Source organism: Ambystoma mexicanum, chromosome 4p (genome assembly GCF_040938575.1).
Source record: "Ambystoma mexicanum isolate Mex_15411 chromosome 4p, UKY_AmexF1_1, whole genome shotgun sequence".
Taxonomy (NCBI): domain Eukaryota; kingdom Metazoa; phylum Chordata; class Amphibia; order Caudata; family Ambystomatidae; genus Ambystoma; species Ambystoma mexicanum.
In genome coordinates this window covers 1,063,625,577-1,063,638,777 of record NC_090927.1, presented here as the reverse complement: position 1 = coordinate 1,063,638,777, position 13,201 = coordinate 1,063,625,577, and the positions used below count along the sequence as shown (strand labels likewise).

At 45.9% G+C, this 13,201-nt stretch overlaps 1 protein-coding gene across 8 annotated transcripts in view; it reads left to right on the top strand.

Annotated features, from left to right (window-relative positions):
- The window catches only part of CEP43 (centrosomal protein 43), an 816,584-nt gene that overhangs the window by 363,131 nt on the left and 440,252 nt on the right, over positions 1 to 13,201 (top strand). For all 8 annotated transcript variants that reach the window (XM_069606648.1, XM_069606650.1, XM_069606649.1 and 5 more), the window contains one exon: positions 11,376 to 11,446. In XM_069606648.1, coding sequence (XP_069462749.1) covers positions 11,376 to 11,446 — 71 coding nt within the window. The remainder of the gene's footprint in view (positions 1 to 11,375; positions 11,447 to 13,201) is intronic.

Below are 13,201 nucleotides of genomic sequence, written 5' to 3'. Positions count from 1 at the left end.
TGACCTAGTGGGAACATCATCAGACAATGTCCAAAATCATTCGTTTTTGCGGACACATTTGAAGTCGATAATCCTCCTGAAGTTGTGTCAACGCCAACCCTCAATTCTCCCGGAATTTCGTGTAGTCCCCCTGAATGTTGTACGTAACCCACTCCATTGATAAGGTGGGTATTCTTTGTTTTTCATTTCCGGCCTAGCACCATAACCATACTTGCCTTAAACTGAGCCCTCCCCTGCAGCGAGCGCCGTTTCCCTTCCCCATAGACCCAACGTGCAAACCTCCATCCCCAGTGATAGGTCTGAATTCAACATTTCTTTGATGGACTTTTGCACCTGCCCCCAAAAGGGCAATATAACCGGGCATGACGACCAAATATGAGCCCGATCACCCCGTCCCATGCAGTCTTTCCAGCAGTCTGGAAATGCCTCTGGGTATATAGACCCAAGTCTGTCTGGGGTGTAGTCCACTGGGTGAGTATCTTATACCACATCTCTCTCTCACCTGGATAAGCTTGGGAATGTTGTCCCACAAAAATTCCCACTCCTGGCAAATTTGCCATCCCAGCTTTCTCTCCCGCTTGCTCGTGTAAGCCAAGACACCTTTGTTTTCCCCTCGGCGATTAAAGCATATAGTGCAGAAATCAGGTGTGAGTCCCCCAAGTGAGATGTGATGTATTTCTCGAATGCAGTGAATTGTCTGCTCGCAGCTGGTTTGATGGGATGGTGCATTACCCAGTGCCGGAGCTGATAGTATCGGAACCTGTCTTCCCTCGGAGAGGCCGAAGGACTGCTTACACTGCTAAAAAGATTTCATTTCCTGGTCTTGCATAAGATCTTGGAGTCTCTTACACCATGCAGCTTTCCACCTCCCGAATGCCCCCACATCCATCCCCGGCATGAACTGTGGATTCCCAAACAATGGTGTGAATGGGCACGGCAATGTTGATATCCACCCTCGCTTTATTTGGTCATCCCATACCTCCCCGAGCAATTCCGTAATCTGGGACGCCTGCATACTAGCTGGAGATCCTCCTTGGTTCACCACAACACCTCCTCCAGGAGAGCCCCCACCACAGCTCTGTCCATGCGGACCCACAGTTTACTATCTTGCCCTGACAGCCACTGCTTCAGCACCCATATTTGGACGGCCTGATAGTATTGCCTAAAGTCTGGAACCGCCAGCCCCCCACCCTCACTTGCTCCTCAGGGCCATAAGTACCCATAGAGCTACCTTTTGTTTTTTTCTTACTCCATATGAAAGCGGAGAGGAGCCGATTGAGTGATGTGAAGAATCTTTTGGGAAGAGGAACTTGCAGGGCCTGAAAGTAGTAGAGGAAGCGCGGAAGGGTCACCATTCTAATCTAGGCCATCCGCCCCATCCAGGATATATGCAGAGGATTCCAGCGCGTAAGGTCTGCTTTAAGAGCGCTAAGCAGTTGGGGTACTTTGCGTCATACAAAGAATCTAAGGATTTTGTTATGTGGACTCTCAGCTATTTAATTCTCTCCTTAGACCATTGGAGGGGGGAGGGGGGAATGTCTGTGGGACTTATCCTTGGCCTCAAGTCCAGGGACTGCATCTCTCCAGCCCTAAAATATCTCCATTGGCTCCCGGTTGCTGCAAGGATCAGATTCAAATCCCTCTGCATCATCCATAAGTCTCCCTGGGGCCAAGGATCACGCTTTCTACAACTGGCTCTCACTAAATACACTCCCTCCAGATATTTACTTTCCTGCGGCACCAACTCTGTGTGTCAACTGCTTTGCTAAACCACAAGCTTGTTGCAATCTTTCTTCGGCTGGCTCCCTCCTATGGAACATCCTCCTTCTTCCTCTTTGTCTTGAGCCGAATTGCCTCAAATTCCAGAAGCTCCTCAAGACTTTCCTTTTCACCTCCTCCTTCCCCTTCCTCCCTCCTTCGCTAAACCCTACAGTCGCTGAGATTGGTGACCAGGGCCCATATGTATCCATCTGGGTCTTGGCCTCCCACACCCCTATGCCTTCAGCCTCTGCCCACTCCCAGCACTTGCCTTGGTGCCCACCGGCCTATGCTATCACAGGCCTGCACTTATGTATTGACAGTTGACCTCTCTTACCAAGTGATCTCTGCCAGTCAATTAATAGCTGCTTGCAACTTACACCCTAGCAATTCCCTCCGTGGTACTCCTAGCACTTACCCCCCAGCACCCAATCACTTCTCTCTCTGCGCTAACACGTTCTGAATGCTCACAAGGCCTAGTAGGACAGTCTCTCTTTCATTGTTACATTTTCCTTTCATTCCCATGTTCCTTCCCCATTGTTTGTGCTTTGAAACACAATTTACTTGATGTATAAACACCTAACAAATGCACAATAAATAAACGTCCTTGTACATCTCTCATGGCCTCCTTCGGCAGTGTGAGTTTCAGCACCTCTGATTTATGGCCATTAATGTTTAGCCCTGACACTTCCCCCAAAAGACACAATCTCTGAGAGATGCAGCCGTCTCTGAGAGGGCCAGGAGCATGTCATCGGAAAATGCCATTGTCTTGTGGACTAGCCCCCACCACCGGTGCCTCTTGTAAGTGCTCTAAAAAGGGTTCTAGGAAAAATGCATAAAGCAAGGGAGATAGTGGAGAGCCATGCTTGGTCCCCCTCTCCAGGCGAATGGGACAGGAGAGCTGCCCATTTATAGACAGGCATAAGGTAGGTGCTTGATACCTGTACACACTGAAGAAACCTCTTCCCGAATTCCATGTGTGTCATGCTGAGAAAAAGAAACTACTCCACGCGGTTGAACGCCTTTTTGGCATCGAAGGCCAGTAGGACTGCCGGAATCCCATATTTCGTGACCTTCTCCACCAGATGGCAGACCCGCCTTAAGTCTGACCGGATTTAATAAATCCCGACTGATCGCATTGAATAATGGAAGCCGACACTCGAGTCTAGCTAATAGGATCTTAGTATAGAGCTTGGTGTCGAGATATATATTTTATAATTCTGTTTATTATCATTGTCAAAGTAACACAACATACTGTCAACATACCCCCTCCCCCGCATGGCAATATAGTACAATTTAGCATAAAACGGTATACAGCTCTTCACACAACTTCCATTGACATGAGTAAAGAGTCACCTGACTGGTGACGAACTTCTGATTGCAGTACACCAGTCGCCGGGTCCCTAGACAAGAAAGGGTAATTGTTTCGTCATTGTGGATACATGGCTCTGAAGGGGAGACCAATAGTTCAATGGCCTGCTACGTACTCGGAGGAAAGTAGCATATTGCATTTCTCTATATTCGCACATGTTCATATAGGCCATCTATTCTCGGAGTGTTGGAGCTCTGGATTTCCCCCAGGACTTGGCTATTAAGAGTCCTAGCGGTGACAGACGCCATTCCCGCAAGTCTTTTTTTCTGCTCTGCTCTTGATCTTGTCTATCTGGGCGAGCAACCAGAACTCTGGCGAATCCTGCTGTGTAGTCCCAAGCACAGTTGACCGTGCTGCCTCCACCGAGGTCCAAAACTGTTTCACCCGTGGACAGGACCAGACGACATGAAAGAAATCAGCCTGTTGTAGAGCACACCTGGCACATGTGGATGGCCTTTCTGGGTAAAATGTATGTAGGTCTAGCAGAGAATAGTACACCTGATGCAGTAATTTATAGTGTATTAGCCGTAAACGATTGTTCAAAGAAAGGGAATTTGTGCCCTGATGCCCTTATATATGTTGGAAACTAGTGACCTAGTGGGTGACGATGAGGTAATGCTTTGCAGTACTGGACAAATTACAGGGGCTCAGGGGTAGTCTGGCCATATCGACATAAGAACTTCACGCAGCCTGTAATATAAGAAAAATGTAACCATAGTTGATTCAACACCTAGCTTGCAGAGACTCCCAGGTTATCAAACTCCCGTCAGCCACGAGGTCCCCCAATGAGCACATCCCCACTTTTTGAAACGGGGTCTGAAATAATTTCTCATGTGCAAGCGGTAGACCCCTAAATAGCGAATGTAGGAGAATAGGAAGCAGCCAGCCATATTACACCTGCAGCCTTTTGCCGCGCTCTACAAGTGACTGCTGTCGGTTGGATTTCTGCTCGGTCCCATTTAGGGGACGCCTTCCATAGAAGGTATGCGGAAGATCAGACTGGGGGAGCACCACCAAATAGAATATTGTAATTGAGCAGCTAGAAAATATAGGTATAGATCCGGGTATTCCACTCTCCCCAGTTCATGGGGCAGTGTCAAGACCCCATAGGACACTCTAGCCTGGCGACCAGCCCACACAAGACGGATCATCAGTTTCCCAAGCCTAGTCCAGAAACTCTCGGGAGGCCAAATTGGAGCATTATTGGAAATATACAGGAATTCCGGCAGCAATATCATTTTGGCTCAGGACATCCGAGTCGCCTATGAAATGGGGAGCTGAATCCAGGTCTCAACCTTGTGTTCCAACTGCGTTAAAACCTTGAAGTAATTATCTTCTGTGAGAAATGTAAGGAAGGCATGGTATTAACAGTAAAACAGACACAAGTGACCACAGTTCAAGGGTGTTAATTGAACTTCAAAAAGGGTTTGAAAAACGACTATCCAATCCTAAACCTGCAGATGGGAGCAAGCTACGACCATCAAATAGCGCAGTCCTAGTGGTGTCTTGTCAAAATAAAAGCGCCTATACTAATAAACCTATTGCCAATCCTTACTTCTAAATACAAAAAGTGTGGGAAATAGTGTTACGAAAAAGACAGAAGTGTTCACAAAATGATATGTCTGGATCTTCAGGCCGTTGGCCTCCCTTCCCACATTATCAGCACGGGACAAGGCAGTTCAATCAGCGTAGCACAGTCTCTGGCTTCTTTAGCACGAGGATACAGTTCAATTATTAGCATCAGGGTCTTCTGTACTCAAGTCTCTCTGCTTCTCAGTCTCTTCATTCAGAGGGCCTGATGCGACCAAATAAAGACTATTCACCTCTGATCCCCCTCAGCCAGGCTCAGATCCCTTTAGTACAATGTTCGTCACCTTGCATCCCCCTCATCCGGGCTCATGTCCCTTTAACACACTGTTTGTTTGTAGGATATTCTTTTTTGAGTGACTCAAGGATCATTCACCCCGGAGCTCCATCAGCCGGGCTCAGATCCCTTTTTAACTCAATTAGTCTCCCTAAGCCGGGCTCGAACCAATTTCAATTTTACATCAAGTATCAGACTTTCGACTGTGCACAGGGTTTGGCTTGACAAGTTGCAGGACCACTTTTATTTCACAATTCCTTTTCTTTTAACATTCGTCATCTTTCAGTTCGATACCTAACAGACTTTCGAATGAGTACTCGCGTGTCGCCAGACCACTCGGTCTACGGTATTGTACCTTAGATTCAAAGTTCATTCACTCATCCGCTGTTTTAATTATATCCACGCCACTTGCCACGTACGCTTTATGCACTGTTCTCTTCAACCTTTTCTTTATACAATGTTGCCGCTTGCAACCTTGGTTTCCTCACAGACCGGTCTGATATCAGTCTCTGCAACTCACTGGCTGTGCCGACTTCACTGGTGCTGCTTTGTTGTAGGAGCCAAGGACAGTACCACAGCGGCAGATGATTCTCCCTGCCTTGACTATCGACGCAGGAGAACCCCGGGTACCTCTTGACACACAATGTAGGATTCTTCAGCTTTGATTCCAATTCATACATTTCCTCTTCTCGAAGGTTCATGAAAGTGGTGGTCTTTCAGTGAAAAGGTCAAGGGCACTTCCCTCCTTGCAATCCTCTTCGGTCTTGCCATCTTTCGCCTTGCATTAAACTGCCATCTTGACTGCTGCGTCCTCGTGGGCTTTGCCTCGCTCAGAGTGTGCTTTCGTGCTCCGCCTTTTATCCATGTGGGGAAGTGTGATGGAAGTCAGGTGTGTGTAATGATCAGTAATTGCCTGACCATTGTATTGCGACATGTTGGGTATACGGCTTGGGTGTTAGTGCATTTTCTCTCACAGAGAGCTGTCCATGAGAAAATGTTTGTGTTGGAAAAAGGGGGTGGGGAGTTTGAGTGCCTAAGTATCCTACCTGGTAGGATGGGGTAAAAGTGTTACAAGGAAGGAGATTCCGCGTCTCGCCATCCGGTGTCCCACTTCCACTCCCCGAAGACCTCTCATCCAGGTGATCCTCCCGCACTGGTCCACCTCCAGGAAATGGATCCAAAAGCGATGGCCTTGTCCTGGCCACCTGGTTGTCAGATCCCCAGGGACTAACTGGTGAGACACCTTCATGCTTTTCACACCTCACACTTCTGGGACAGGACTAGGTCCTTAAACACCCGGATAGGCTTCCTGCCCCAAGTAGAGATAGGTCCCCATCATTCTTGACAGTCAGCTTCCTGACCCTGTGACAATACACTGAGGCAACAGAACAATAAACGCGAAAGCAGAAAAGAAAGGAAAGAAAATAGTATGGTGGGGGATGTTGGCTGTTCATCCAGACGCTCCCTGCAATTCAAATAATGTCAGACTTGCGACTGATGACGCTTCCTGGTTATCACATGACTCTGAAGATAAATGTCCCCAAATTTATTGGAACACTAGCTTTGACAATTGAAACTGCACATCTATCGCTCCTTACCTCATTCAAGTACATTTCTTCTAGCAGGCAATATACCCACGTCCTCCAGACTGAGGCACTTTTATTGCTTTCACAGTCCACTCGTAACCAAACTAATGTACAAAGAAGTGAATTGGTTATCGTTCCTGATTTTTTTAAAGTGCTGGCCATGGGAATGTTCTCTAGGATAGGTACCCCACCTAATCTATGCCTGCCACACCACCTGCCATTTTTCCATTTGGGTTCGATGATGAAGTGCCATGCTTGAGGCTGGAGGATGGGACTAAGGTGACCCTGGGGGGGATAGGAGTTAACACCCGCTTCATGATGCAGTACACAACGGATCCCACAGGCTGCCCAATCCATCCCCAGTTTCAAGGATTTTAAGAGACAAACTGAATAAAAATCACACTTTTATAGCTTGGAAAGCATCCATTCTGTAAGTAACATGCTAAGCGATGGAAAGAGAACTAACGCACCAGGGGCCACAGCCATACGTTGGCTGCAAAGAATGAATGAAGCATGGCTCATGTAGATTGTCAATTGCGACTGAAGCTTGTGGGGTAAACTGCTGTGGGGTGAAAACAGAATTTGAACTGTCATACAATGTAACACAGGGAATTGTCATAAAGCACAAGGGACGAATGAGTCAAAACGTTTGGGCTGGTGCAGAAGATGAAAAACCTTTTAATATTTTGTTCATGTTTTATATTTATATTTTCTGTGTGGATGTAGTTATTAATGTAGGCTGCTTCCACGCTTTGAAACGTTAAGGGTATGTATTGCTAAGCCTGCCTGATTCTGCCAGCTAGCTAGGAACATTTTAAAGTTTATGCCCCCAGCTGCAAGTTTATTTACTTTTAACAAAGCTTTTAACCTCGAATTCCGAGGTTAGGGTGGAACACAATGCATGAATTAAAATGTTCTAGGTTATCGTTGAGGTCATAAATTTCGATGTACACTAGAGAACAGTATGCAATCACAAATGTATAAACAATCATCCGACATGTGTGGGAGGGGGGAACTCTCAGCTGTTTCAGGGGTTATTCTGTTAGTTTGAGCTTTTGTCTCCCACAGCTCTGTGGGATAGACATGTTCTGAAAATGACCTACCACAAAACTACCTCTGTTTATTTTGCGTGCCCCTAGTAAACCTGCTTGCTGCCACTCTCGCAACTTCCACAAAGTGCACAAGACTGCGTGACTCATGAATAGTTGTCGGGGCATAATTCCAAGATGACGCACACTCCTATTCTAGTATGGGATGGCAGTGTTGTGGGGCTATGCACTAGCCAACTGAGTCCTGTTTTTAATTTCAGGATGTGCATAGGCTATGCCCATCAATGTATACATTTGCACACCAAATGCAGCTGTTCACACTCGGCACTTTCATATCCCAACCCCCATTCCTGCAGGGGATAAAAGGAGCCCAGAGTCTTGGGGAGGTGTAGGATTTAGGAGTTTGGAAGTTAAGTTGCAAGGTACAGATTGGCAGTGCAGTAAGGTGGTAAATAGAAGCGAGAGCAGGAGGATTGGGCTGGGAGCAGAAGACTAAGAATAGGGAAGAGGGACTGGAGAGTGAGAGATAGCAGAGGAATAGGGAATGGGGAGGATAATGAGGGGCCAGAGGAATGACTGGGTGGGGGGGACAATGAGAGAGAGGGCCATGTATGTATGGTGGAGAGGGTGGAATGTGAGGGGGGAAAGGGGTGGCAGGAAGAATGATTAAGAAAAATGAGGCGAGAATATGAGCTAGGCGGAGAGGATTGTCAGCATAAGAAAAGTGGAGGAGAGCAGAGTGGCGATTAGAAGAGAGTGGGGAAGGAGAAGACGCTGAATAATAGGTTCGGAAGACAGGAGCAGCAACAGACTACCAGAGAGACTGCATGATTGGAGAATCAAAAACCGGTAGAATGTGGTGGAGACACAAGAGGTTGGGGCAAGAAAAGTGGAGGGAATAGGAGCAAGTGAGCAGTTCTAGAAACTGGATCCTCCAGAGGCTTATACAATGGTAGAAGGGTCTAAGCTTGGTCCCCCACCCTTTAAGGCCAACCAGTAGAAACTACCTGAATACCCACGATGAAGCCAGCAGACCTATGGGGTCCCATCATCTGTACAACTGCCCAACACCCAACCCATGTTGGAAAACCCATGCGTTCCAGTTAGGGGCACTTGTTAGGAAAGTCGTAGCAGTCGACACAAATTCCAGATGACACCAAAAGCCAAGAGAGACATGTGGGACACTATAAAATGAGTATGACTGTGGGTGACTATTTTCTGCCCAGTTGGACTGAGAGAAGGACAAAGGTCCATGGACTGACACAAAGCTCATTTTCCTTTAGCAATCCTAAACTCATCCTGTAGAATGACAGTTGCTTGATCAGTACTGTCATATATCCCAGTGGACTGCACAAACGGACTGCAGCCAAGAATATGTTAAAAACTGTTTTTAATTTCTCACACAAGCTTTTAAATAGAGGTTCTGTCACAAGGCCTTTGCCTGCACCTCTGCACTGAAGTCCATTTCTGCTGCTTCTCTTTATTCCTTTAGGTTGATCCGACTTCAGGGTTTCCCACACCTTTCTTCTGCTCCTCTTTTTAATCCTAGGCAGCCATCCACTGGTGTTGCCACAGGAAGGAACCCTGACTCTAGGGAAATGTAACCGGTTCATGGCACTGATCTCTACCTATCATGCCGCCTCTTATTCTTGTGTGGACCTGATCTTCCTTATTTCCATGTCAGAAGCGTGTTCCTCCTCCTACTGTCATAGGTCCAACGCCTCCAGATCAGGGTTTTCCCCTAAACCCTGCCTTGTGCTAGGCGTGCCCACTTTGTTTCCCTCTTCAAACCTCCTGTTGTCTCTCTACTACCACCATCACCACCACCTCCTGCTGTTCACCTCAGCACTTCTTTCTACTTCTCTCTGGGCTCTCACCTCATCCTTCCAAAACACCTATTGCCAGTCTAAATTTCACCAACTCTGGCCACAAGCTCCCCCAAACACCCACAATGTCAGACTAGGAGCATGGACTTCAATAACCCTGTGACCCCTCTGTGGGCTGGACTCCCCATGTGTATTTGCACTCGTGTGATCAGATTGGTGGGTCTTAAATATCACACTTGGGTTCATTGAGAGACTGGTGGGCTAAACAATGCCTCCAAATATTTGGTGTGAGTCATTTTGGTTTTCAGATATGCATCTGTTATGGTTTCCACAGAGCTGCACAGCCTGCAAAGTAGTGTTTTCTGTTGTGCTGCATTCATTTTAATGCCCAGGGTAAGCCGTTTCTTGTGCCCCATTTTCCTGGTGTCTGCTCGGTTTAAGGAGTGAAAGCAGTCAGCAGTTTTAGAGCTTGCTGCAGGCAAATGGTGGTTTCGCTTCACAAAGCGTGCAGAGTATCCCGGTTTCCCTCCGAGCTCTTTGGTGGTCTTGGAACAAAATCCCAAAGGATTTATAAAAAGGCCCTTATGGCCTAATTGGGGTTTGGGGCAGAGCAGCTAGTCTCTGCGCACTGTAAGTTCTTCCCATTTCTGATAAACAAAAACCTGAGTTCTTAAAGGGTCTGTGTCCTGTGAGTTTGATTTAGGGGTGGCCAAGGACTGTCTTCTCCCAAGCGATGGGGCATAAGTGGAAGTGACCAGCTCTGTATACCTCATTCTGTACCATGATCTGCTTGGTTGGGGAGACACCTGGAAACTTTGATCACCCCACTAGAAGACATCAGGGCCAGGTAGAGGACTTTGTCATAGTACCCAAATAAGGAGTAAGTGAAGAGACATTTTGGAATTTGAGTTGTCTGTTAACCACTCACCTGTGATAGCTAATGCTTCTAAAATATGAACACACTTTGTGAATGGATAGCACTTGTGTTAAGTGTAAGTGAAGTACTATGGACTTGGTCAACGTCCGTTAACTTCCCTCCATTTATTCTGCTCTGCACTAATACTAAGGTATTATCTGTTGGTTGGTTCTGTTAACTAACTGATTATTAGGCAATGTGGAAGTCCTATGTTGGGAGGTGTTCAGGCACTGTGGAAGGATATGCATGATCCTTTGGTGCATATCTTGGTGCCATCCACAAAGGTGCTGCTAATCTTATTTTCTTTTTCTCTGCCCACTGTAGTGCAACATTTGGGACAAGAGAAGAGCAACCCTCCTGCCTATAAGGTTGCTCATTAGGCCAGATATCGGTCTTTTTATGATGAACAGGAAGAAAGGGTGAAGTCTTGGCATGATGGGTTGGTTTAGGGAACAGCCAAATGTCAAAGAATTTATGATTGTTTGATATTCAGTTAACAAAATATACTTTCAATAATTGATTTCGAAGGGCTAATGCACATCTTGCTTTCTAAAACCTCTCAGTTAGGCACCGATTTATTATAGTCCAAAGCTGCATTGAAAATTTGATGTATGCTTGGTTTTACTTTGTTGGCTTAGACTATTTGACAAAGTGTGGCTGAATATCTAATTTGATATGTATAAAAGCTTTGGAAATATTAACACCGTTTTAACAGATTATTGTATCTCTTATCGGAAACTGATGAAGATGATGATTTGGGCCAAAGTTAACCTCTCTGTTCACTGATGCCCCATTCTTCATGAAATTCACAGCACACTATATTGACCGCATAGCCTAAAATAAAGCAGTTTGCCTTGGCATGGAAATGAAAATCAAACAAAGAATATTTGCATGAAGAAGGGGAACACAATATTTTATGAACATGTATGTTTTCAGATTAATACTGTGCATAAAAAACTGTTCTGCAAAAGTAATTTTGAAAATGCTGTCCCTTCTTCTTCTAGGATAAGAGTGGTGAAATTAGTAAAGATGAACTGAGGACGCTCTTCATGGATCTTTTTCCTCATTTCCATAGGTAAATCTTCAACATTGTTTTTATTTAGCGGTCTTAAACATTGCCACAAAAACACATTGTCTTCATATTGTCCTTTTAATATCTTTTAAAATGAGCTTCTGCTTGGGGATTAACAGTGCTTCTCTCATATTTCTGACTGTGCTCAATATCTTCGAATTATACTGCATTACTTAAAGGAATGGTTCGGTCAGAAATATTATTGTCCCTATGGTTCGGCCATGTGGTTTTAACCATAATTCGATTGATCGTATAAACATTTCCTATGCACCTTACCCGAGTTTTCGTCTGTTGAACACAAGCAAAATCAGGCAGCAGGGTGCAGCCATCTTGTGATAATCTTATCACTTGCTGCATCGCCCTGGGTGACCTGCGTTTGTGGCACTAAATCATATCCCCCGCCCCTGAGCCTGACATCACCAAATCATTTATATTCCCCGCCTCTCTCCGTGACGTTGCTGGGCAGCGTGGCCAAACGCACCCAGTTCTCACCTACGCGACTAGACGCGGAACACGGAAAACACGCATCATCTCACAACGCGGCGCGTCACAATTAGGAATATGAAACTGTACTTTAAGAGGAAACAAGACTGTACAATTGGTAAAATACATTTATTTCAATTAAAAATAGAACTTTTTTTCTTTGCTCTTGTTTAATAAATCCGGAAATGTTTATCCTGAGTCACGCGCTGTTCCTTTTGGGTATACAGGGTGTTCGTTTTGGGTAATCGAAGCACTTCGGTCGCACAGTGAATTGCAAGGCTGGTGCTTCAATTTGGCACTAGAGCACCGTAAAGCTTGTTATGTTGCTCCTAGCCGCCGGTACCGCGTACGGACAGATTGGACCTTGTCTGTCGTCCCAAAATACGGTCAAGTATATCCGGTGATTGACATGTAGCTGCAGCTGGCGGTTGAAGAAGCCATCGGTCTGGGTCTGGAATAGATGACAATCGCAGAATGGCACAATGTACCTGTTTGCAAAAGATAAAAATCGAAAAGTGTCTCAGTAGCCTATCTTTATTACAATTATTCATTTCCTTTATTAGCGCAGAGGTGACACAATGTGAACCAAGAGAATACAACGTGGGATATCAAAGTACTCTGCTATTTGCTTCCGCGGATAGTGAGAATGTTGAGCACTAACCGTAATGCGTAAACTGGGGCAAGAATTCGAGGTGCAAAAGCAATGTAATGATTTATTAGCGTAGAGCCAGGGAGAAACGAGTGGTGGTCTACATGCGTCTCGATGCTGGCCTGCCCCTGTTGCCAGAGGCGTGGCCAAGATTGTCTAACAAGTGGGGCCTTAAGCTAATGTAGTTGGGCCCACCACAGTGACGTTAACATCTGTAAATTCCTACACAGTGCTGCTGAGTGAACGTCTAGAACTTTTGGGTGGGCCTTGCCCCTCAGGCCCTACCTTGTCTACGCCTCTGCCTGTTGCCCGGTAGATAGTAGTACTAGCACTTCATTGCAATATGCCAAACAGAATGAACAAGTACAATGTCACCCATCAGTAACGGTCAACTATTCGTATTTCGATTAGTTCTGCTATGAAATCGTCTAAAGAGAAACTTGCATTATATTCGCAATTTCCATTCTCTAGGCGTAATGCCGACCGTGATGCAGAATCCTCCGTTCGTGTCAACGTTTTCTCAAAAACTGAACTTATATGTAACTAGGTGCAGTTTCGGAATGGGCAACCTTATCATATCATACGTTATTACACCCCCCTTCAATTCAATCCCTTTCGGAATGGTC